Raw genomic sequence first — 22,782 nt, forward strand, 5'->3', positions numbered from 1 at the left:
ACTAGAAGGACTGTGAATCAAGAAATTTGGCAACTCCTATGTTTAGGTGAAAGAAATGAAATCAAAACTGCACAAACACTGTAAAGGTAAAGGCCCTCCCATTGTTCATCGATTTGCTCGAGTGGGCCCAGTAATGTCTCCATTGGAGATTTTGTGTTTGGGATATCGAATACATCACAGGTGGCTTGCCAGGCTCTGCCATGCGGGCGAGATACTCTCGGTAGCTTGCCAGGCTCTCCAAGAGGGGCGGAGGAATTGAACTCGGGTCGGCCATGTTGGCTGCATGCAAGGCAAACGCCCTACCGCTGTGCTATCGCTCCAGCCCACAACACTGTAATCAGTATAATTCTTGCTGGTGTATGTCTGTGTATGTATTCTAAAATAACAACATTTAGCAATAGGCAATGGAGGTGGGGTAGGTATTTCTTCTCCATAATTTTATCTATTTGCTCATCTGACCATAGAGGAAGGTATTATGCATATAGAGTGAAGAAAATGAAAGGTTATTAAAATTATCCCTCAACAGACCACATTTGTTTCTGTTCAAAAGAGCGATTAAATACACCAGAGGGTTTAGTTTTAGAGGAAGGCTTGATGGCACTCAGGTAACTTCTCTGACCTGCTGCTCCACCAAGGGGGTCTCTGACTTTAGGACTTTGAGATTTTGGAAGACACAATTTCCTAAATGCATTATTACAAACTAAGACCAAAACTTGTTTCCCAACCCTGCTTCCTTTATGAAGCAAGTTCAGCTTTGGGTTTCCGGATGCTTGGCATTCTCATTCCAGCAACTCAAAGGTCTAGCTAATACACTTCTAACTGTGGCAGCAGTGGCGTGGCTCTGCTAACATCACAGCTGTTACAAGGACAGACCTGTCTCTGGCTTCTGTGTATGGTGATAAGAGTGGCCGACAGACTCCTGCAGTTCCAAGGGAAAGACATTGTTGAGATCTAAAATTGATCAACTTTTCAGAACTCACACTATGCTTTGATTCTTATTTTTTTGGAGGTGGGGTAGGGAGAGAGGAAGCATGCGCAGTTATGCTCAGGCAGGGCTTATTCCTGGCTCTGTGTTCAGGGATCACTCCTGGCTGGTTCTGGGGACTATATGTGGTGTCAGGGATTGAATCCAAATATGCTGGGTGCAAGACAAATGGCTCACATGCTATACTATCACAATGGCCCCTCACATTTTCTTAATTTTGAGAGTTATCAAAACAGTCAAGGAGAGTTATCAAAAAGTCAACTCATGTATAACTCCATTTAAAACTCAGGGGCTAGAGAGAGAGTATAGCAGGTGGGGCATTTGCCTTTCACATGGCTGATCTGGGTTTGATCCTCAGCATCCCATATGGTCCCCCAAGCCCACCCGGCATGATCTCTGAGTGCAGAGCCAGGAATAAGAGCACTGCTGGGTGCGGCAAAAAAAAAAAAAAAAAAGAAAAGAAAAAACAAACAAAAAAACTGCAAAAAAGCAAAACTCATAAGTTCACAGATAAAAGGACTTTGTAAGAAATACGGGATAGCCCCTTCACTGGTAGTGGGAATGCCGACTGGTTCAGCCCTTTTGGAAAACAGTATGGATGATTCTCAAAAAATTAGAAATTGAGCTCCCATTTGACCCAACTATACCACTCCTGGGAATATATCCTGGAGAGACAAAAAAAGTATAGTTGAAATGACATTTGCACTTCTATGTTTATTGCTGCACTATTCACAATAGCCCAAATCTGGAAAAAACCTGAGTGCCCGAGAACAGATGACTGGTTAAAGAAACTTTGGTATATCTACACAATGGAGTACTATGCAGCTGTTAGAAAAGATGAAGTCATGAAATTTACATACAAGTGGTACTACATGAAAAGTATCATGCTAAGTGAAATAAGTCAGAAAGAGAGGGACAGACAGAAAAATTGCATTCATCTGGGGAATATAAAGTAACAAAATAGGAGAATAACTCCCAAGAATAGCTGAGATAAGTACCAGGAGGTTCACTCCATGGCTTGGAGGCCAGCCACACATGCTAGGGGAAAAGGCAACTCAGATAGAGAAGGGAGCACCAAATAAAGGGTGTTGGGAGGATCCTCCCAGAATGAGAGATGCATGCTGAAAGTAGACTGCAGACCGAACACGATTGCCACTCAATGCCTCTTTTGCAAACCACAGCACCCAAAAGGAGAGAGAAAACAAAAGGGAATGCCCTGCCACAGGGGTGAGGTGGGATGGGGGGGGCTGTGGGGGAGGAATTCTGGGAGCACTGGAGGTGGGGAATGGGCACTGGTGGATTGTATAACTGAAACTCAAGCACAAAAAATTGTAAGTCTACAACTGTACCTCATGGTGTTTCACTAATAACAAAAAAAGAAAAAAAAGAAATACGGGATGGTTTTCAAGCCATGGAGTGATCCTCTTGGCCCTTATCTGTGTTATCCTTAGTTGTTATTATCCCACTATTGCTGAGTTTTTTGTCACAATTCAACCTCAACTCAACACGCGATATATATAAGAATTAAGGAATGGTGGGCTATGGTGAAGGCAGGCTGGGCGCAGGCAGGGTGTGGGGTGGCATTTGGTGGAACAAAAGTGGCCTCTTCAGGCTCTTCTGGAATGATGGAAAGAGAATGGCTGATGGGCAAACTCCCCAGCATCGTCTGTTCTCTCCCTTTATGGTGCAATTGTAGTCATTGTGATGGCCGTATCTCGGTTATCAGAGTTTCATCATCCTAGTCTCCTCGAGCACCTCAAAGTCTCCAAAGTTTCAGTTTTCCTTCTCATCTTATTGTTGTCTTCTTTTTGTTGCTGTGCTTTCTTTATCTTCTTCCTTTGTGCTCTGCTTCTATGTGTGCTGTTGTGCTCTTCTCTGTCTTCTCTCCGTGCAGACCTTGTAAACTTCTGACTTCTGCCAACCTTCTAACCTCATAACCTCATCACCTTGTCACCTTGTAACTTTGTAACTTTGTTTCTTTTTCACCTCCCAGCCCCTTACATCATAGTTTATATAGAAACCACGTAGAGTGGGGATGCAAAGGTGGGATTGAACATTAGCCAATCAACAAAGAGAGGTAAGGACACTCCTCCAGGAGATCAACTCAAAGACAAAATCTCATCTAAAGAGATTACTCCAGATTACTAGGAGATTCACTCAAGGGCAGGATTTCATTCAGGGTGTATTGCTTTCTTTTTTCCTCAGCTAGTAATCCACTTAAATAGTTGTAGTAAATTTACTTCTTAAAATATTTCTAGCAATGTCATTTTGTATGAGCACAGTAAGAGATATCAAGCTTAAAGTTTGGTTCTTCCTGAGAACATCTCACTGTATATTCCAGACCAGTCTTTAGACCAGGTTAGTCTCCCTAACCCCAGCAGGGTCCTTATTCAGTTACCTCTTTTGGATCATGGCAGAGTTTGTCCATGATCGTGCTCTTAACTTATATAATAGTTAAGCATTTTGGTGCTTGGCATTTCGATGCCAGGGTAGCTCATAGATTGCCCTGGGTCTATTAGTCCCTCCTTGGAACCCTGCTCTTGGAGTGCTAGGAACTAAGGGCAACTGAAGCTTAAGTCGAATAAATAAGGATGTCCAGGAGGAAATATTATTTTGGAGTCAATTAACTCCCATGTTACATAGCATAGCATCAATTGTCTTCCTGTGTCTATACAAAAAGGACATTGCTAAATAAACCATACAAATGACAAAGGAAAGAGAAAAGCAATATAGGGTTATTAGTTGTGCCACTGTTGTAGCAGTGGCTCAATAAACCTTAAGCTCCCTGAGGGAGCAGCAAAGTGTTATTCAACATATTATGTTACTTTATATTCCACAAATGTGTGCACTCATTCTGTGTCTGTCCCTCTCTTTCTGACTCATTTCACTTAGGTTGGAGGGATTGCTCGGGATGTAGATGCATTCTGAAAGTAGACTATGGACCAAACATGATGGCTGCTTAGTGCCTATGTTGCAAACCATAACACCCAAAAGGAGAGAGAGAGTAAGAGGGAATGTTTCTGCCACAGAGGCAGGGGGTGGGAAAAGATGGAGGTGGCAGGAGGGACACTGGGAACATTGGTGGTGGAGAATGGGCACTGGTGGAGGGAACTGGTACTCGAACATTGATTGAAATGTAATCATGAAAGTCTGTAAGTCTGTAACTCTATCTCATGGTGAAAGAAAGAAAGAAATATAGGATGTACTCCAAAGATCTTAAGAAAATCAGGGTACTTCCAGGAAGCTTAAAGGCATTGGCCTTCAGCCATCTCAGCCTGAGATTGTGTTTTCAGTTTATGGCCATACAGGCTGTGTTCAGGGCTTACTCTTGATTCTGTGCTCAGTGGTCTATATGGGGTGCTGAAGACTGAACCCAACATCAGCTGCATGTAAGGCATATGCCTTACCCACTATAATAACTCTCCAGTCCCTGGAGTGTTTATCTTAAAATACCTACAGATATAGCTTTTATTTCCTGGAATGAACCACAGTGAAATTCATGCAGTATCTACAAAGTTCCTGACCAGTGACTTCAATAAGAAATCTGTTGGCCTGAAAGGAAAGAGGACGCTATTACTGAAGAACTCCCCACATTCCATGCCCAATTCTATCTGCAGTAGATAACAGCTGATACAACTGCATGACTGCAAATGCTGGTAGGAATTGTCTCCTGGGGAAGGTGGGCACCACAAAGAACCCAGGAGGTAAATCCAAGACTATCCTCAAGCCCAGAAAGCTAACCAACAGTGACCAGACTGTATTTCACAACACATATGGGTCACTTACTTCTTTTTACCTTCTCTTTCTCCTGCTTTGAACAAGAAAGCTACAGTGATTATCTTTTCCCTGCTAACCACAGATGGGGAAAGGGTGCTGGCTGCAGAGGTTTGTCTCTTTGGTAGAGATATTTTATTTCTTACAAGAGAAAGTCCATAGCTGGAGGGGAATTGTGTCCCAGCAGCAGTACTTATTCCAACACACCCAGCTGCTATATCCACATCTGATCCCGACTTAGCTTTGAGATGATGCCGTAATGGAATCAGAGACTTTGAGAATCCCAGGAAAGAGCAAAAATAATTTCATATGAGAGGGACATGAAGGACAGGGCAGACAGGCCAAAAATATCCTCAATAATTCTAGCCTTCTAGTTTCATGTCTTTGCATAATCCTCTTTCCTTGATTATGACTTGTGGCTTGTTTCTAACCATTTGAACATGGTCAGGGTGATGAGTTAGCACAATCATGGCTATGTTCCATGATAAAGCAACGCTGCTGGAATAGCATCTGTAATTACGTTATGATAAGCAGTTGACCTTTTATATCTGTGAGTTCTGTATCTTTAGATAGAATCACCCATGAGTGATAAACATGGATTAAGTAGCTAGCCTACAATGACTGTGTCTGTATCAATTTTTGGTTCCTATTCACTAAATAATATAGCAACCATACAGCATTTAGTAATGAAATATGAGGTCAAAAGAATATGGGAAAGTGTGCATAGGTTATATGCAAATACTATACCATTTTATAAAAATGACTTGGGCATCAGTCCATATTGGCAACTAGAGAAGCAGTTTCCTGGAACCAGTGCTTGAGGGTATTGAGGGACTCATTCATGAGACTCCAGGCAGAGAAGCTCCACTATCCTGTTGTCCTTGATGAAGCAAGTTACCAGGAGTTCTCCAGCTGCCAGGAAATGAATTCTGCCAACAACCTAAACAAGCCTGGAAGTGAATGCTTTCCTGATCAAGTCTCCAGATGGCAATGAAGCCCATCTTACCTCTCGATGACAGTGTTCTGAGACTTTGAGCAGAGGCCCTAGTTTTGCTGTTCCTGGACTCCAGATGGCACCTTAGTTTAACCGCGAGAAAAACAAATATGTGTGTTTTGTTGTTATTTTGGGTCTCCCAATGAGTCGCCAGGAGGCCCTAGGGTCCCACTTGCAATTCTTGGTCTACAGGGCTAGAGATTCAGTACAAGGCCGTGAGGATGCTCAGGCCATGTGGCTCTGGGAATTATGCAGGCGACACCTGGCAGTGCTTGGAATCTCCTGGGCCACACCTGGAGATCATGGGTTGACAGGGATCAAACTGAAGTTGGGTGCCTGCAAGGCATATATATGTATATATCCCGTGGACTGTCTCTTGCCAACAGGCCATCTAAACGTAGACTAATGTCATCTTGGCTTTTCTAGTGGAAAAGTTAACTGTATAGGCCATAGGAAGTAGCATCCCATCAATTGTACAGTGATATATTCTTTTAAAAATCATCAAGCATGAATAAATAACATTATCAAAGATATTCAACAATATATCATTCTTATATTAAATTGCACATCAAAACAATAAAAGTGTTACAATTGACAGTGCCACCAGTGAAGCTGAGAACTGTCACGTTAGTGCCCCAATTTCTAGACGATGCTGAGAGATAAAATTAAATCTTTCAAGTTCAAGCATGTGTAGGAGTCACACAGTTGCTTGCTTTTCTACTTTTGATTTAGAAGGATTCTTTTCAGTTAGGTCACTACTGTCAAGAGAGAACTAGGGCAAATTCTACAGCCCTGAGAATATCATCTCTCATTATATAGAATTTCCTGGTTATCAAAGCACAACCATTGTCATCTGATGAGTTCAGGAGTTCAAAGCTGATCACACAATGGGGAACCAGCAGAACTTTGAGAGACTCTTGTGATCTGAAGGGTTGAGGTTTGACCTCAAATATCATCAGCTGAGGCCCCCCGCTCCCCCCAACCCCCGGAGAGAATGAACAGCATGCATCTGAACATCTGCTTGGTACACACTTTCCTTGACATTTCCTGTTTAAATATTCTACCAAATTCCCTTGAGAAGACAGTGTGAATTACATGCCTAGTCAAAGATTCTGCAAAGGATTCTGAGTACTCTACATCTAGAAAATAGAGTCATAAAGCAGTATTAATGAAAAGTTGTAGTTTTTCGTGTGAATGAGAGTTTATGAGTTGCATCTAGGCTTTCTTTCATAATTAAAAAATTAATTTCATTAAAGCACTGTGATTTACAAAATTATTCATAGTTGAGTTTTAGACATACAAAACTCTATCACCAATCCTGCCACCAGTGTCAACTTCCCTCCACCAGTGTTCCCAAGTTCTCTCCTACCTCTCTCCCCCACCCCGCTCCCAGCCTGCCATCTTGACAGATACCTTTTCAAGTTTGGTTGTTAAAGTTTGAGTCTTATGATTTCAGTGTTGTTGACTCTGTGGTTTGGATACTTAACTCTACTATTCCTTAACACCCCTAATGTACTGAATCTCCTTGACCCCTGCCCCTTGTTGCTTCCCTTTCATCTCTTCTTCACCCTCCTCCCCAGCACTCCCCAGACACTTGATTTTTTTCCCTTCTTCCTATACTCTGGGGTCAAGAGTCACCTACTCAACACCTTGCCCTATTCCCCCAACCCTTAAATCATTGCATTTCCTCGTCAGGTTTGAATCTAGGCTTTCTAACTCTTTGAATTAGAAACATATTATAGACAAAGTGTATTATCTTATTTCTGACATTTGCTTGCTCTATGATCTGGAGAAATCTCTTTACCTAATCAGATCTCAACTGTTACATGCAATTAGATGGAATGGAAGGCCAAGGTAAGAAGCTGTTTGTTTGTTTGACAGCATTATTTATACAAGATCCACATTTCCACTCCCCCAAAAGACCCTGATCATCAGGAGACAGAGTGGCATGATGGTTACAGGCATGCATTTTTGAGTTATAACTGCACTGGACTTTGAGCCTGAGACCCCTTCTAGTTACTGCCTATGGGAAGTACAACAAATTCTTTAACTGGATAAGCCTCGATTCCCTGACTTAGAAAATAAGTCATCAAGCAGTCATAAAGTTGACAAATATCACCAGTTGAAAAATTGACATGACAGCTAAAGGAGTTCGTGTATCAGTCCATTGTCCAATAAGTCTGCATAACAAACCACACCATAGTAGGATCAAACAATGAGTTTGGGGCTGGAACAATTTCTCTAAGCTGTAGGGATGAAGAGTGGCAAGTGTGGCTATGATACAGTGCTGTTCTTTCTGGGGAGTCACTCTAATTTGGGACTTCCTCCTCATGGTGATAGCAAAAGTATAAGATCATATCTCAGCTGTGCATTTCAAGACTTTGTTCTCATCATCCTTGTGGGCCCAAGCAAGTCACATATGTAAGTGCAGTTCGAGGATGGGGATGGAGGATAGGGGCTCAGTCTCCCAGGAGACCAAGATAAGAATAAAGAAATAGTTTTAATAGTTTAGTCCCCCAAGGGCAGAATGTGTTAAGGATCCATGCAACAGAAGCCATGCTTGTTCAGGCTCATGCAAGATCCTTGACAAGTCCAACTGTAATATTGACTCCCTGGCCCTCTTTTCTTTTGTGTCCAATAGTCTCAGCCAATCTATCTTTCTTGTACTCCCAAAAGAAAACCAGAAAATTTATTCTGTTGAGAATTAACAACATTTTCCTCAACTGTCTGCAAGATACAGTTCTCTTCTCAGAATTACTGATTTTTTCCTGTCATCTTTTTATTAGAAGCAAGTATTTTGGAGGTGGGAGCAATCATCAGCCCTTTAGAAAAGAAAAACATGGGAGAGGAGAAAAAGTAACCAAATGCAACTGGTCTCTGATATTAGATCTAGGTTCTGCTGAGAAAGTAGGTGAATTTAGAGAAATTAATTAACCATGTCGAATCAAGTTTTCTTTGGGTTAAGACTATTCTAGGGTTGGTTATGAGACTGCCACATGGCATTAAATGCAAAGCATTTTGTCAATTATTGGTAAGAATATATTGGAATTTGGACAAACCTGTTTCCTGGGATATTTTGGCAAAAATTTCAAACTGTTGATTTGCTGCTTGCTTCCCATCATACTTAAGTCTGCTCCCACAACAGATTTGGGGAAAATTTCCCAGTCCCTATTCAGACTTTAAAAAAGAAATATTAAGAGATTTAAGAGAAAATCACCATAAAAAAGAGGGTTCTCAGAGTGGTCAATGTGTGTGTGTGTGTGTGTGTGTGTGTGTGTGTGTGTGTGTGTGTGGAGGGGGCATGGGGAATGTTCATGGCAGAGCATGTGAGTAAAATACTGACCTCACTGACACAACAGGAAACTGTTTTTAGTACCAGGCACCACATAAGTTCCCCTGATGACCACCTGCATCTCTGCCTGTGATTCAAACCAAGGCCCCCTCTCTCAAACAAATAAAAATTTAAAAAATTACAAATGAAAACTGCTTTTCATAGTTTGCACATCTGTATGGACATAGAGCTGAAGATCTAGAATAAATCTGGCTTGGTCTTGGGTGTATCCTTTCCTCACCTTTGCTCCCATCTCCTGAAGTCAGGCATGTGGGCGGATGTGGGGTCAGCTCCTGCTGTGATGTGTTTCCTTAGCCTCTGAGGCAGTAGGAGGGTTGAGGAGGCCCAAAGGAGAGATTTCAGAAAGTTATCGGCACCTATTGAGTTTTGAGAGCCCAAGTCTTCTATCCTCACTGGTTTTGCAAGTACAGAAATATCAGAGAGAAATTTGACCAGGGATTCCTACCTTACCATTTTAAGGGAAAGTTGGAGCAAGGCAGGGCAAGTGGAACCTCACTGCTAATCAACATAAAGGACATGGCTTGGGTCTTTCACAGTGGTGTTCTATATATAAAGTTTTAAATGGAGGTAAGCTGGAACGATAACACAGCGAGTAGGGTGCTTGCCTTGCACGTGGCCAACCCGGGTTCGATTCCTCCGTTGCTCTCGGAGAGCCTGGCAAGCTACTGAGAGTATCTTGCCCACAAAACCAAGTCTGACAAGCTACCCGTGACATATTCAATATTCAATATTCAAAAGAGTAACAACAAGTCTCACAATTTGTTGTGAGACGTTACTGGTGCCCGCTCTAGCAAATTGATGAACAATGGTAGGATACTGCTACAGTGCTAAATGGAGTTGGTCTGCCCAGTAGGTATCATTTTATAGCTGTATTTCCTTAAAAAACAAACAATAGGGACTGAAGTGATACTACAGTAAATAGGGTAATTTCCTTGCACTCAGTTGGATTCAATCCCCAGCATCCGATATTGTTTCCTGAGCAGCACCAGGAGTGATTCCTGAGTTCAAAACAAGGAATAAACCTGAACAGCAGGGCGGAGAGATAGTACAGCAGGTAGGGCGTATCCGTTGCATGCGGCCGATCTGAGTTAGATCCCTGGCACCCCATATGGTCCCCCAAGCATTGCTAGGAGTAATTCCTGAGTGCAGAGCCAGGAGTAACTCCTGAGCATTGCTGGGTGTGACCCAAAAGGCAAAAAAACCCCCAAAAAACCCAAAAACAAAACCAAAAACAAAACAAAAAAAACATGAACACCAGGAGGTGTGACCCCCTCAAACCAAACCAACAACAACAAAAACCAACATCAAATACAAGATATATGGTATCTTTTGTAAAGCTTGAACTTTTCTTAATTGTTTCTGACAACTGTACAGTCAGGTGTTATTGCATCTTAACTACTTAGACCCTAAAATAAGTACATAACATCTATAGAGTTTTGTAGTAAATCAAAATGGTTTGCTCACTTTAAATTGGACACAATCTTTAATTTTATTGCATTTTATTTATTGTTGTGTGTTTAGTTTTTGGGGCACCCATAGCAGTACTCAGTGATTACTCTTGGTTCAGTACTCGAGGGTCATTCCTGGCACTGCACAGGGTACCAGATGCAATGCCAGAGATGAATGGGGGTGAGTCACATGCAAGGCAAGCACTTTAACCCTTTTATTACCTCTCCACTCCCTGGATTTGTTTCTTTTTATTTATTTATTTATTTATTTTTATTAGTGAGACACCATGAGGTACAGTTGCAGACTTACAAATTTTTGTGCTTGGGTTTCAATTATACAATGATCAAATACCCATCCCTCCACCAGTGCCCATTTCCCACCACCACGGATTTGTTTCTTAAATAAGTTAACTCATTTTGTCATTTACAGTAAAAGTTCCTTGGTCTACTGCTTATGCGGCTCATGCTTGGGGTTGTAGTCCAGCGTTTCTCAACCTGGGGGCCATGAAGCTCACCCTTGAGGCCCACAGGTAAAATTCATTTTAATGGAGGAACACAGGAGAAGACCAGGGACCCCTGGTAGGGCAGGTGGGCTACAGAAGGAAAACAAAGTCAAAAGGATCATAGCATTAAAAGTCCTTTTGTGGACCATATAGAAAAGATCACCAAACACTGGTGTAGTCCAAATCAAACTCCAGAGCCTGGTTTACAAAATCCCACTGGACTCAGCTATTATTCCTTCCTGTCTGACCATGTTTCCTATCCTCTCTCTAGCCTACTCTGTTCCCATCCCAAGAGGTATTATTCCTTCCAACTCCTTAAGCTTGCTACTAGTGCAAGATCTTTATACTAGTTCTTCCTGTTTTGTTTTGTGTTTTCTTTTGTATTGTGGTTTTGTTTTGTTTTGGGAGCTACACCTGGCTCTGCCAAGGGCTCTCTCCTAACTCCTCGCTCAGGGATCACTCTTGGCTGTGCTTGGGGGACCATAGGTGCCAGGGATTGAACTTGGGTGGGCTATGTGCAAGGCAAGTGCCCTCCCCACTGAACTATTACTCCAGCCCCTGCACTAGTTCTTCCTTCTGCTTGTCAATCTCTATCCTCTTTCAGAGGCTTCTCCTGACTCCAGGAGGGAGAGAGAGCACATTCACGGGATTTCCTCAGGGGTCACAGAGATCTCCCCTACCTACAGTTACTACTTTACGTTAATGTGATGATTTAATTTCTTCATCGTGTTCATTGATATTCCAATTCTTGGTTTATTAATAACAGGATTATACTCTTTCTGGCAGAATGAGCTCCCCAGAACAGGAACCTGGCAGTTTTGTTCACTTGGGTAACCCCCTTGCATGGAGCAATGCTTAGAAGAGTGAGCATTCAACAAACCTCTTGAGGGAATGAATAAGTTCCTATAAAATTTTCTGTGCACTAGGTCTTTTAATAATTTTTCATTTTTCTGGTCTTCTAGCCCACACTTGGTGCTTGGGACTTATCTGACTCTATGCTCAAGAGACCATATGTGGTGCAGGGGACTAAAAAGGTGTAGACAGTGTGTAAGGCAAGAGCTACACTATCTCTCTGGCCCCTCCTGCATCTTTGAAAAGATATCAGAATCAGCTCTAAGTTAGCAATTCTAGGTACACAGAAGAAAACAAACTTGGAGGAAACAAACAAACAAAAACCCAAAGTAACATCACTACCATAATTCTCAACGAAGACAATATAATGTCATCAGGTCCTACTTACTGAGTAGCAAAAAGGCTGTTGGAGGTAGTATTATTCTTTCATCTTTTAGTTTGATAAGACTTATGGTAACCCACAGAGGCACACATAGAGTTTAAAAAAATTAAGTGCAAGGATGTGTCTTTAATGGTAAAACCCAGTTCTGTATGTTTGAAGCTCTAGGTTTGATCCCTGGCACACCACACCCCTCCTCCCACCCACACATAAATGATGCATTGTAATCTGTAAAATTACATATCCACACATATAAAATGAGGACTATATTAATACCACATTGTCAACGATAGCACAGCGGGTAGAACATTTGCTTGGCATGCAGCCGACCTGGCCGACCCAGGTTCAATTCCTCTGCCCCTCTTGGAGAGCTCGGCAAGCTACCGAGAGTATCTCGCCCACATGGCAAAGCTTGGCAAGCTACCCTTGATGTATCTGATATGCCAAAAACAGTAACAAGTCTCACAATGGAGACATTACTGAGCCCACTCGAGCAAATCGATGAACAACGGGAGGATAGTGCAACAGTGCTATCAACATTTTATAAGAATTTATGAATTTACATAAAATGCTTTTTATAACATTTCATGGGTCTTTACAATTTTTACTACCACTTTTAGTATAAAGCATTTACTACTTTTCAGGTGCTTAGGGTTAAAACACCAACCAGAAATTTGATACAGGGTCAGAGCCCGGCAAGCTACCGACAGTATCTTGCCTGCATGGCAAAGCCTGGCAAGCTACCCGTGATGTATTTGATATGCCAAAAACAGTAACAAGTCTCACAATGGAGACATTACTGAGCCCACTCGAGCAAATCGATGAACAACGGGAGGATAGTGCAACAGTGCTATCAACATTTTATAAGAATTTATGAATTTACATAAAATGCATTTTATAACATTTTATGGGTCTTTACAATTTTTACTACCACTTTTAGTATAAAGCATTTACTACTACTTTTCAGGTGTTTAGGGTTAAAATACCAACAAGAAATTTGATACAGGGTCAGAGAGCTGTTAAATAGAACACATGGAACACGGGTTCAATTCCCAGAATCACATATGGTCAAGCAAGCACTGTGAGGATTGATCCATGAGTAGAGAGTAAAGGAGTAAGTCCTGAATACAGCAATGTGTGAGAAAATTAAGAGGAAGAAAAACTGATATATTTAACCCATAATTTTCCATCATTTCAAATTTTGGCTAATATCTGAATGCCTAATACAATTTGATTGATAAAATTCATTTAAGAGTAGGCAATGAATGTTATTTGTCTTAAAAATTGCTTAACAGATAGATATATACTACATTATTTGAATAAGTATAAATAGAGTATGTTCTATTCATAGTAAATCTCCTTATACAATTAAGACCTGACCTTCACATTTGCAGAGGAAATATTAGCACTCTTGTTTTAGAATCTGCTGAAGAATCTTCTGTTTAAATAAATATGCTGGTGGCTTTCTGAAGCTGGCTAGTTTGCATTGACAGATCTTGGACTGAAACTTAACGTGATGGCTTCTGGGACCTCTGGGTTACAGTTCCAGGTGTCTGCCTGGTGAACCTCAGGTCACTGAATATCATTTTATAAGAAAAATGCCGTATGATCAACATTACATTACAGGAGAAACAGATTTTGAAGAAAGCAAGAGGTAACCCACATTGATTTAAAGGGAGACTGAGGATTTTAAGATAGAACATGGAGGGAAAACCTGAGGTGCAAATAAAAGAATCTATTCAGCCCAGAATGTCAGATTTGCAGCCACAAAGCAGGCTGGGAGTGAGACAGGTCCAGATGGAGCAGCTCTCAGCCCTCAGAATTGCTCCATGTCTCACTTAGCTAAGACCCTGGCAAGCATCTAATCTAACTCCCCAGTGACAACTCTCAGAAGGCCTCTGTGGGTTCTAAAAGAAACTGTCCCTCTGGATTTCATTCTCATCCTCATGGAAGGGTTCATCAGGGATATTAAAATCCCTAGTAAAACTCCAGTAAGTGCAATTTAGGTCAAAGGAGATAACAGATATGCCAGAAAAAGCCAGGAAATGCTCTCTCTTAGAAAAACAACTTCGAAAAGACAAATATTAAAGACTGCATGAATCCTATGGAAACACTGAAAACTTCTGAAAACTTTAATTGCTACATGCAAAATTATGAGTCAGGAGATGGGAAGAAAGGATGCAATTTACAGAAGATTTAGGAGGGATTATTCTTCAATGAGCTTTCCCTCTTAAACTATGAGTGCAGGGAAAACAAAACAGTGGTGTGAATCTTCAAGAATGGGATATCCATGTAGTACCACTTGTAAGTAAATTTCATGACTTCCTCTTTTCTAATAGCTACATAGTACTCCATTGTGTAAATGTACCGAAGTTTCTTTAACCAGTCATCTGTTCTCGGGCACTCAGGTTTTTTCCAATTTCTGGCTATTATAAAGAGTGCTGCAATGAACAAACAAGTGCAGATGTCACTTTGACTATACTTTTTTGACTCTCTGGGATATATTCCCAGGAGTGGGAGGGATACTGGTATCCGTGGTGGTGGGAAATGGGCACTGGTGGAGGGATGGGTATTTGGTCATTGTATAATTGAAACCCAAGCACAAAAATTTGTAAGTCTACAACTGTACCTCATGGTGTCTCACTAATAAAAATTAAAAATAAAGAATGGGATATTCAGAGTGAGAATTTGCATCTCTTAAGAGGGTCTTGGGGCATTCTCAGTGACATTTAATCTGCCTGTGTGGGCTGCATGGCTCAACATTAGGACCTAGTGAGGTGGCACTGGCATATACTCAAGCCCTTTGAACTATCTCCCCTGGCCCAGTAGACTGAATTTTAATGCAATGGTCAGGAGCAAGAGGAAAGCAAAGAGGAGAGAGCTTTGGTTTCAGGCAATGACAGAATACCAAAGAATAAAAAGATGATGCAAAAGCAGTCTATACAGTTTTGCCTTGGAGTACTTAATGAATTTTCAAACTTGAAAAGATAGAAGATTGATAGAAATAATTTAAAGTCTACATTAGAAAATAGAATATGAGTACAAATGTAGGAATTAGAACAATTAGATCCCAGTGCACTAAAATGGATAAAATATCACTTTAAAGAATCTTTGAATTGTATAGACAAGGAGAAAAGTGTTTTCAGAAGGAATAAAAGTCCTAAAATATGCAAAGTGTATAGGTGGTGTAAGAGGGGCATGTGTAAGAGTCACAGATAACTAAACTTGACATAAATCCAGTGATTAAGGCTCTCATGGGTTTTTTTTTTTTGGTACCAATATCCTCTTATAATAGTAAGAACAAAAATGTGGCTCAAAGCAAGTAGGGACCATGCTTTGCATATGTAAGGTCCTGGGTTAAGCCTCTGGCTCATATTTCTACCCAGAATCAGCTTGTTTGATTTTGATGCTTACTGAAAATAGCAAAGAATTGGCTCTTTGCTACAAATTCTGGAATGGTCACATATCTTCCACTAACCATTTTAATGGTTTGCTCATTTTTATTTGTCTTTTTTGGGAATATTGTGCTTAGGCAATTCCCACTAGTGGTACTCAGTGGCCATTCCTGGCTCTGTACTCAGGAGTGACCCGCAGCAATGTTCAGGGGACCATATGTGATACTGAGGATCAAAACAGTCAGCTGTTCTCTTTGTCCTCATTTTTTTTGGTGGGTGGGGCATACCTGGTGGAGCTAAAGGTTTGCTCCTGGCTATGCATTTAGGGAGCTCTTCTGGTGGTGCTTGGGGCCCATATGTGGTGCCAGTTATTGAACGCAAGTTGGCCACATGCAAGGCAAATGCCCTACTCACTGTACTATCTTTTCAGCACTTCTTTGATCTACTTAAAGGACGCCTTCATCAAATTAGAAATTTTTGTTCTCCTTAAATAACTTTTCCATGGTGAATTTAAATCTGCACAGTTCTATTCAATCATAATTTCATTCATAGATTCTACAAGGTCAACTGGATTCTTCCAAGCTATATTATTTTACATTATGATGTCCTCAAGAAACTTGGAAGATTTCTCCAAGGAGAATATTTCCCCAAAGTGGCATCATTCAAACTGCATGGCATACGTTGGACCCTTGAACATCTTACATGATTTAAGAGAATAATGAAGTCAACAAGATATTTTCAGACAACCCATTTTGTGTAAAATATGCTGACAGAGCTAATTGTACTCACGGATTTGGAGAGCAAAAAAAAAGTAGTATGGAGAAAGCATGAGGTTAAAATTTCTTGGGTGTCCTTTATTTATTTATTTATTTGCTTTTTGGGTCATACCTGGCGATGCACAGGGGTTACTCCTGGATCTGCACTCAGGAATTATCCATGGCGGTGCTCAGGGGACCATATGGGATGCTGGGAATCGAACCAGGGTCAGCTGCGTGCAAGGCAGACGCCCTACCTGCTGTGCTATTGCTTCAGCCCCAAGGGTGTCCTTTAATTAAAAAGCTTGATTAACAGCTTTTTTTGGAGGGAGATTCAGTCTAATTGTCTACTCTTCTGTCCTTCCTTGTCTGTTTTCTTTACTTCTTATAGGCAAAACTATGCCTGAGGTTGCACATGCAGAAATTCAGGGCTGGAGTTATACTTAAAATGTATTTTTAGTCACTTACCCACTAGTATGTAAGGGTTCTCAACAGTTTCATTTCCTGGACACTTCTTGCTTCAGAGCTAGAAAGCCATAGAGTCAGTGGGAGCTCCTCTCTAACTCTCAGTGGGGCTATAAATTCTGTTCATGGGGATTTTAAATGTCCACTGAAAAGGAGGACCAGAAGGCACCCTTACACCCAACACTCACAGCATTTAGTGGCTTATCACTTAAAAGGAGGTTTCCTCCTCTAATGACCATAAGAACCTGCAAGGGCCTATATAACTGACAAGCCATGGCGAGATAAATGATACTCCCTCCTTACTCTGTAATAAACACACTCTTAAATAAAGGTAAACCTGCCCTTGGCCTTTAGCTAGATGACAGCTAAAACTACATTAGGTATGACTCTGCTACTTTCTAGAGTTTCCTCATTAAAAATAAAACGTACACTCAAATAAGAAAATGAATCCTTGGGATTGGAAAAGAGTCACTATCAACCAGGAAGACTGGACAATAATCTTCATTGTAGCAGCACCATTTCACTGTCACTGTCCTCCTGTTGTTCATTGATTTACTTTAGCGGGCCCAGTAACGTCTCCATTGTGAGACTTCTTGTTACTGTGTTTGGCATATTGAATACTCTCAGTAGCTTGCCAGGCTCTCTGAGAGGGGCGGAGGAATCGAACCCAGCTTGGCTGGGCTGGCTGTGCGCAAGGCAAACGCCCTACCGCTGTGCTATCACTCCAGCCCATTTAATTAATTAATTTTTTACCATTCAATTTAAATTTTTTGTAAGAATATCACAAGCAGTGTTCAAGAGACCTGGAAACTCCACTGATGAGTCTTGACTTCACTAGTGGTTCAATGCATGGACACAGTGAGGTGATGCTGCTTGGGCTCTGCGGTGTGGGGGGATACCAAGCCCAGCATGGTGTTGCTTAGAACCCTCCAGAGCTGCACCCAGCAATATATGGAGCACCATGTGGATGCCAGGAATGAAACTCAGGTCAGGGGCATGCACACGGACTATTATACTATCCCCTGGCCCACAACCACCACATAAAGAATAAATAAATTCCCATTCTGAGGTTGCATTTTGTGTCTGATTTTTAAGAGATTTCACACATCTGCCTTCTTTCAATGAGCTACAGTTTACTATAAGTGGTGATCAAGAATATTTATGGCTAATCTCTGAATATTTAATGACAAATACATGGTTGAGGTATCTTATAGATTGCCCACAGAAATGGTACGCTTCATGTATATACAATTCATGTGTATATACTTCATATTTCATGCATGGAGTCATGCTTCTTAAGCCCACTCACAGACAGAATCCTTGCCATACCTTCATGGGAGCCAGCTGGATGGGTGTGATGCATGAAGGATCCACCATGGGCTTTGGCCTGTTGGCGGTGTCTGCTAACAGGCTATGCCATTGCTGGGGAAGGCCTGTAAACTTCTGTTCTTGAGGATCAAATCCAGTATGAACCCTGTGTTCAAAGTTGGATGGGCCCGATATTTCAATCTTTTTCTTTTTCTTCCCAAACATGGTGCCAAAACCTGAGAAACAAACAGAAAAGAAGTGTCTTTCCAGCAGAAGAACAGGGGATGGTTACAATTCATGCTTATTTATCACTTTTGGTTAAGGGCCCGTTGATCGTCGATTTGCTCGAGCGGGCCCAGTAACGTCTCCATTCGAGACTTTGTTGTTACTGTGTCTGGCATATCGAATACTCTCGGTAGCTTGCCGGGCTCTCCGAGAGGGGTGGAGGACTCGAACTCGGGTCGGCCATGTTGGCCGCTTGTAAGGCAAACGCCCTACCCGCTGTGCTATTACTTTTGGTTATTCCTCTAAATTTCAGCTGCGCCCTGGCAAACTAGATCTGCAGGTTGTGCAGATGAACAATTCCATTCCCTTTCCTGGTGCTATCATCTCCTTGCATCTGCCATATGCAGTTCCTGTATGACTTGCTTTGACCATGAACTGTAGAGGGTGTAGACAGTGTTCAGCATGGAGTTTTCAGAACATTGTGTATTTCCATTTTTTTTCTTGTGATCCTGTCACTTGGCAAGGAGATCCCTCTAGAAGATCCTACAATGGAAGATGCATGAAGCAGACATATATCTGGCTTCTAGTTTGGAGCCAAGATCAACCAAGCCACAGCTGAACTTCGATTGAAGTTGTGTGTAAGACAAAAAATTGTTGGCTGTGAAATCACTGAGATTTTGCACTTGTTTGTTACAGGGTATTAACAAAGCAGAAGTGGTTGAGAGCACAGGGAGAAGCATCATAAAGTAGGTATGTAGGGTATTGGAAAATTATATGATTGAAACTCCACCCTCAAAAGAAAAAAAAGGAAATGCTTTCTAATCATAAACTCAGTAATGGCCAACATTTGTTAAATACTTTTTGGGAACTGTTAAATCACTTTCCATTAGCAATAGAAAGTTTCATAAAAAATAAAAGTTTGGTATGTAAACAAAATTGAAAACATTTTTATGAAAAATATAATAAATGTATGTATACAGGTAGGTTTAATGATTACATTCACTACATAGAATTATTAGGATTCAACAAACAGGGCTGGAGTGATAGCACAGCGGTAGGGCATTTGCTTTGCATGCAGCCAGCCCGGCCGAGCAGGGTTCGATTCCTCCACCCCTCTCGGAGAGTCTGGCAAGCTACCGAGAGTATTCAATATGGCAAACACAGTAACAAGAAGTCTCCGAAGTCTCAACAAACAGTTGTAAAACGCTTATTAGGATGTAATCTCCACCTATAAAAGGAATGCTCCATGCATGTTCATCACTATTTGCCAGTGCTGGCACACAGCAGTACTCAAGAAATACTTCCTGGGAGTTGGAGAGACAGTGCAGCACATAGAGTAACTGCCTTCTGCACAGCCAACCCAGGTTTGATCCCTGAGACCCTGAGCACCACCAAGAGTGATCCCTGAGTGCACGGCCATATTGAGTGCACGGCTTACTAGCTTTGAGCACTGCTAGGTGTGCCCCAAAAACAAATCGAAAGAAGTGAAAGGAGGAGAAATATCCACTGATGATCAAAAATCACCCAAAATTTAGGGAATAGCCCCTGGGGTCAGGGTCTCACAGACTCTCACAGAGTTCTTACATTCTTTCCTTGATTTCCTCTTCTTTTTTTGTCCCTTCACTTTCCACTGAAATTCTGCTTCAGGTCAGAAAGATAGCTCAAGGGGGCTGAGCATATATATGCTTATATCTAAATGCTTATATTTATATATTTTATATAATATTTATATATTATATATTTTATTTATGTAATATACTTATACATTATGTATAAATAATTATATAAATATATTTATATATTATATATTTATATATATAAAGCATATATATGCTTTGCCTGTGGGAGGCCTGGTATCACACGGTTCCCCTGAACAATGCTGGGAGCAAGACCAAGCACAGAGAAACCCCTAAGCACTCTTAGGCATGGCCCAAACCCAAAATCAATAAAAAAAATAACAGCAAAATTCCATTTCTTCTCATACTCCTGTGAATGACAAAGGAAGGGTTCCAGTGCTTTATCCCATGGAGGGGCAGAGGGACACAGTAGGAAAAATGAAGATCTGCTCCACAGCTGTTTCTCTCCAATGCACCTGTCCATGACGGTGTTTAGTGTACAATGTGTCTGGTATCATTTAAGACTCATAATTACTCCATGTTCGGAATCTCCAAGACCACCTTCAGGTTTGGAGGCTCATAGGACACTCAGTCACACTCTGGTCTGAGGTTTGTTACAGTGAAAGTAAAATCAGCAAAGGGAAAAGTACCAGGGCAAAGGGGAGAGCTGGTGCAAACTGCCAGGGTACAGATTCATTCCTCTCACTCTGAAACTGACATCACTTGTGAAATTTTATGTACCAGATAAGCTCATTAGCTATTCAGTGTTTATTATTTTATTTGCTACTAGTCATTCAGGAACCCTATGCCTATTTCATGGAAAAAATAAAAAGATTCCATAGGGAAAGCAGAGCTCGGATTAAGCCATGCTGTTTGCATAAACTGTGGGTGCACAGTGATCCATTCTTATCAGCAAGTGGTGGGAACTCGTCTGGGATCCAAGTTCCCAGATATACCAGCCAAAGGCCACCCTTGGGAACAGGCTTTTCTATGAAAAAGAGTTTGCCGCTTGGTATGTAAACTCTTTTCCTACATAAGAACTGTTAACATCTTAGCTCCATTTTACAGAGAAGACACAAACACTTAAGAGCCCAGATTAGAAACTGCAAAGCTAGTCTCAGAATCTCAAAAAACTTGTTTTTAATGCCTGGACAATGCATTACTCACCAGAACTTACCTTTTTATACTGATGTGCTTTGCCCCTTCCTTCTTAAGGAATGTTTTCCCCTTGGAGATCTAATGTGGTGGGAATGGTGAGTTCAAATAAGCAGCTATGAGATTCTGAAGGTTTCTTGGATCCTCATGTTTCACTCCCAGAAAATTTCTGAGACTCAGCAGGACCCTGAGCAGATAAGATTAAGACTTCCGTAGCCAAGCATATTGAACTCCAGAAAGTCTACTTCTAGAGCAATTTGGTAGATATCTTTCTATATAAAAATGTTGCAACAGGTTTCGAAATGAGGTATTCCAAGATTAATGTATAATGTTTCCTGATGTTTTTCCTAATGTTTTCCTAGTGTTTCCTAAATAACAGCACATGTGATTGTTCACTTAACAGCTGGACTAAGCATGCATTCCTGGCAATAGCAGCTCTCAAAAGTTAAATACTTGTGAGGTGAGGAGGTGGGGATACTGTCTCAGATAAACTTGAGGAACAACGGTTTATAATAACTTCCTATGTGGGATTTCTCAAGGTCTTTATTATCTTATGTGTAGTTACTTTCTAGAGAAGGACACTAAATGGATTCCCAGAATCCCTGATCTTAGAGTTTCTTACAAAGTTTGGATTTTTTTTTTCTTTTTGGATCACAGCCAGCAATTCACAAGGGTTACTCCTGGCTCATGCACTCAGGAATTACTCCTGGCGGTAATCGGGGGACCATATGGGATGCTGGGAATCGAACTCCGATTGGCCACGTGGGTTTTCTTCAGTCTCTTCTAAGACAGCCCCTACCACATACACACACAAACATACACACACACCAAACAAACAAACAAACAAAATAACAGTAATCAAAACCATCCATTCAAGTTCTTATAAAATCCAAACTGAAGTAAATCCATACCTAATAATTTAAGTGATGTCTGGTACAGTTAGAACTGCTAAACAATAATATATTAAAAGAAGCTCTTTGAAGACATAATCAGTGGTAATAATATTAGCTGATATTAAGAGAAAATTTCCTAGACTCAGGATTCTATACTCTGTGTGATAACCATCCTCTTGTATGTTGACAACTCTAGAAGCTTGTTACTTTGTGAGTGTTGGGAAGGGGTTTACAAGGTGAGTAGACTTGATTTCCTAATGTGGCCTGGTATACAAATGATAGAAGTGGATTAAACCTAAGTTACTCTAGATTTGGCCCGTTAGGGATGTGATTGACCATCTGATCACAAAGCCCTACTCCGCTGGCAATTATCAACTTCTTTCACTTAGTGTAAAATGTAGGCAAAGCCAATAATCATGTCCCTGCGCCCAACCTGTTATTCAGGATGAAGCTAAGTCCCAAACTGTGTGACATCAAAAAGCAGGAGGTTGAATATGAACAATCACATGTGAAAGCTTGTGAGAGGCAATATCTTTTTAAAGATTAGAATTTGCAAAAATAAAAAACTCCCTAACAAAATTAAATAAAATATAACATATTTTCTTTGTTTTTGTTTCGGAGCCATATCTGGAAGTGCCCAGGGCTTAGTCATGGTCCTTTGCTTAGGGATCACTCTTGCTAGG

General features: G+C 41.1%; 1 protein-coding gene across 1 annotated transcript in view; it reads right to left on the reverse strand.

The window, feature by feature from the left end:
- Positions 1–22,782, reverse strand: part of PAK5 (p21 (RAC1) activated kinase 5) — a 340,402-nt gene that overhangs the window by 94,753 nt on the left and 222,867 nt on the right. The window contains exon 3 of the mRNA XM_056121629.1: positions 18,232–18,446. Coding sequence (XP_055977604.1) covers positions 18,232–18,435 — 204 coding nt within the window. The 5' untranslated portion in view covers positions 18,436–18,446. The remainder of the gene's footprint in view (positions 1–18,231; positions 18,447–22,782) is intronic.

This window comes from Sorex fumeus, unplaced genomic scaffold (genome assembly GCF_029834395.1).
Source record: "Sorex fumeus unplaced genomic scaffold, SorFum_2.1 ptg000044l, whole genome shotgun sequence".
NCBI lineage: Eukaryota > Metazoa > Chordata > Mammalia > Eulipotyphla > Soricidae > Sorex > Sorex fumeus.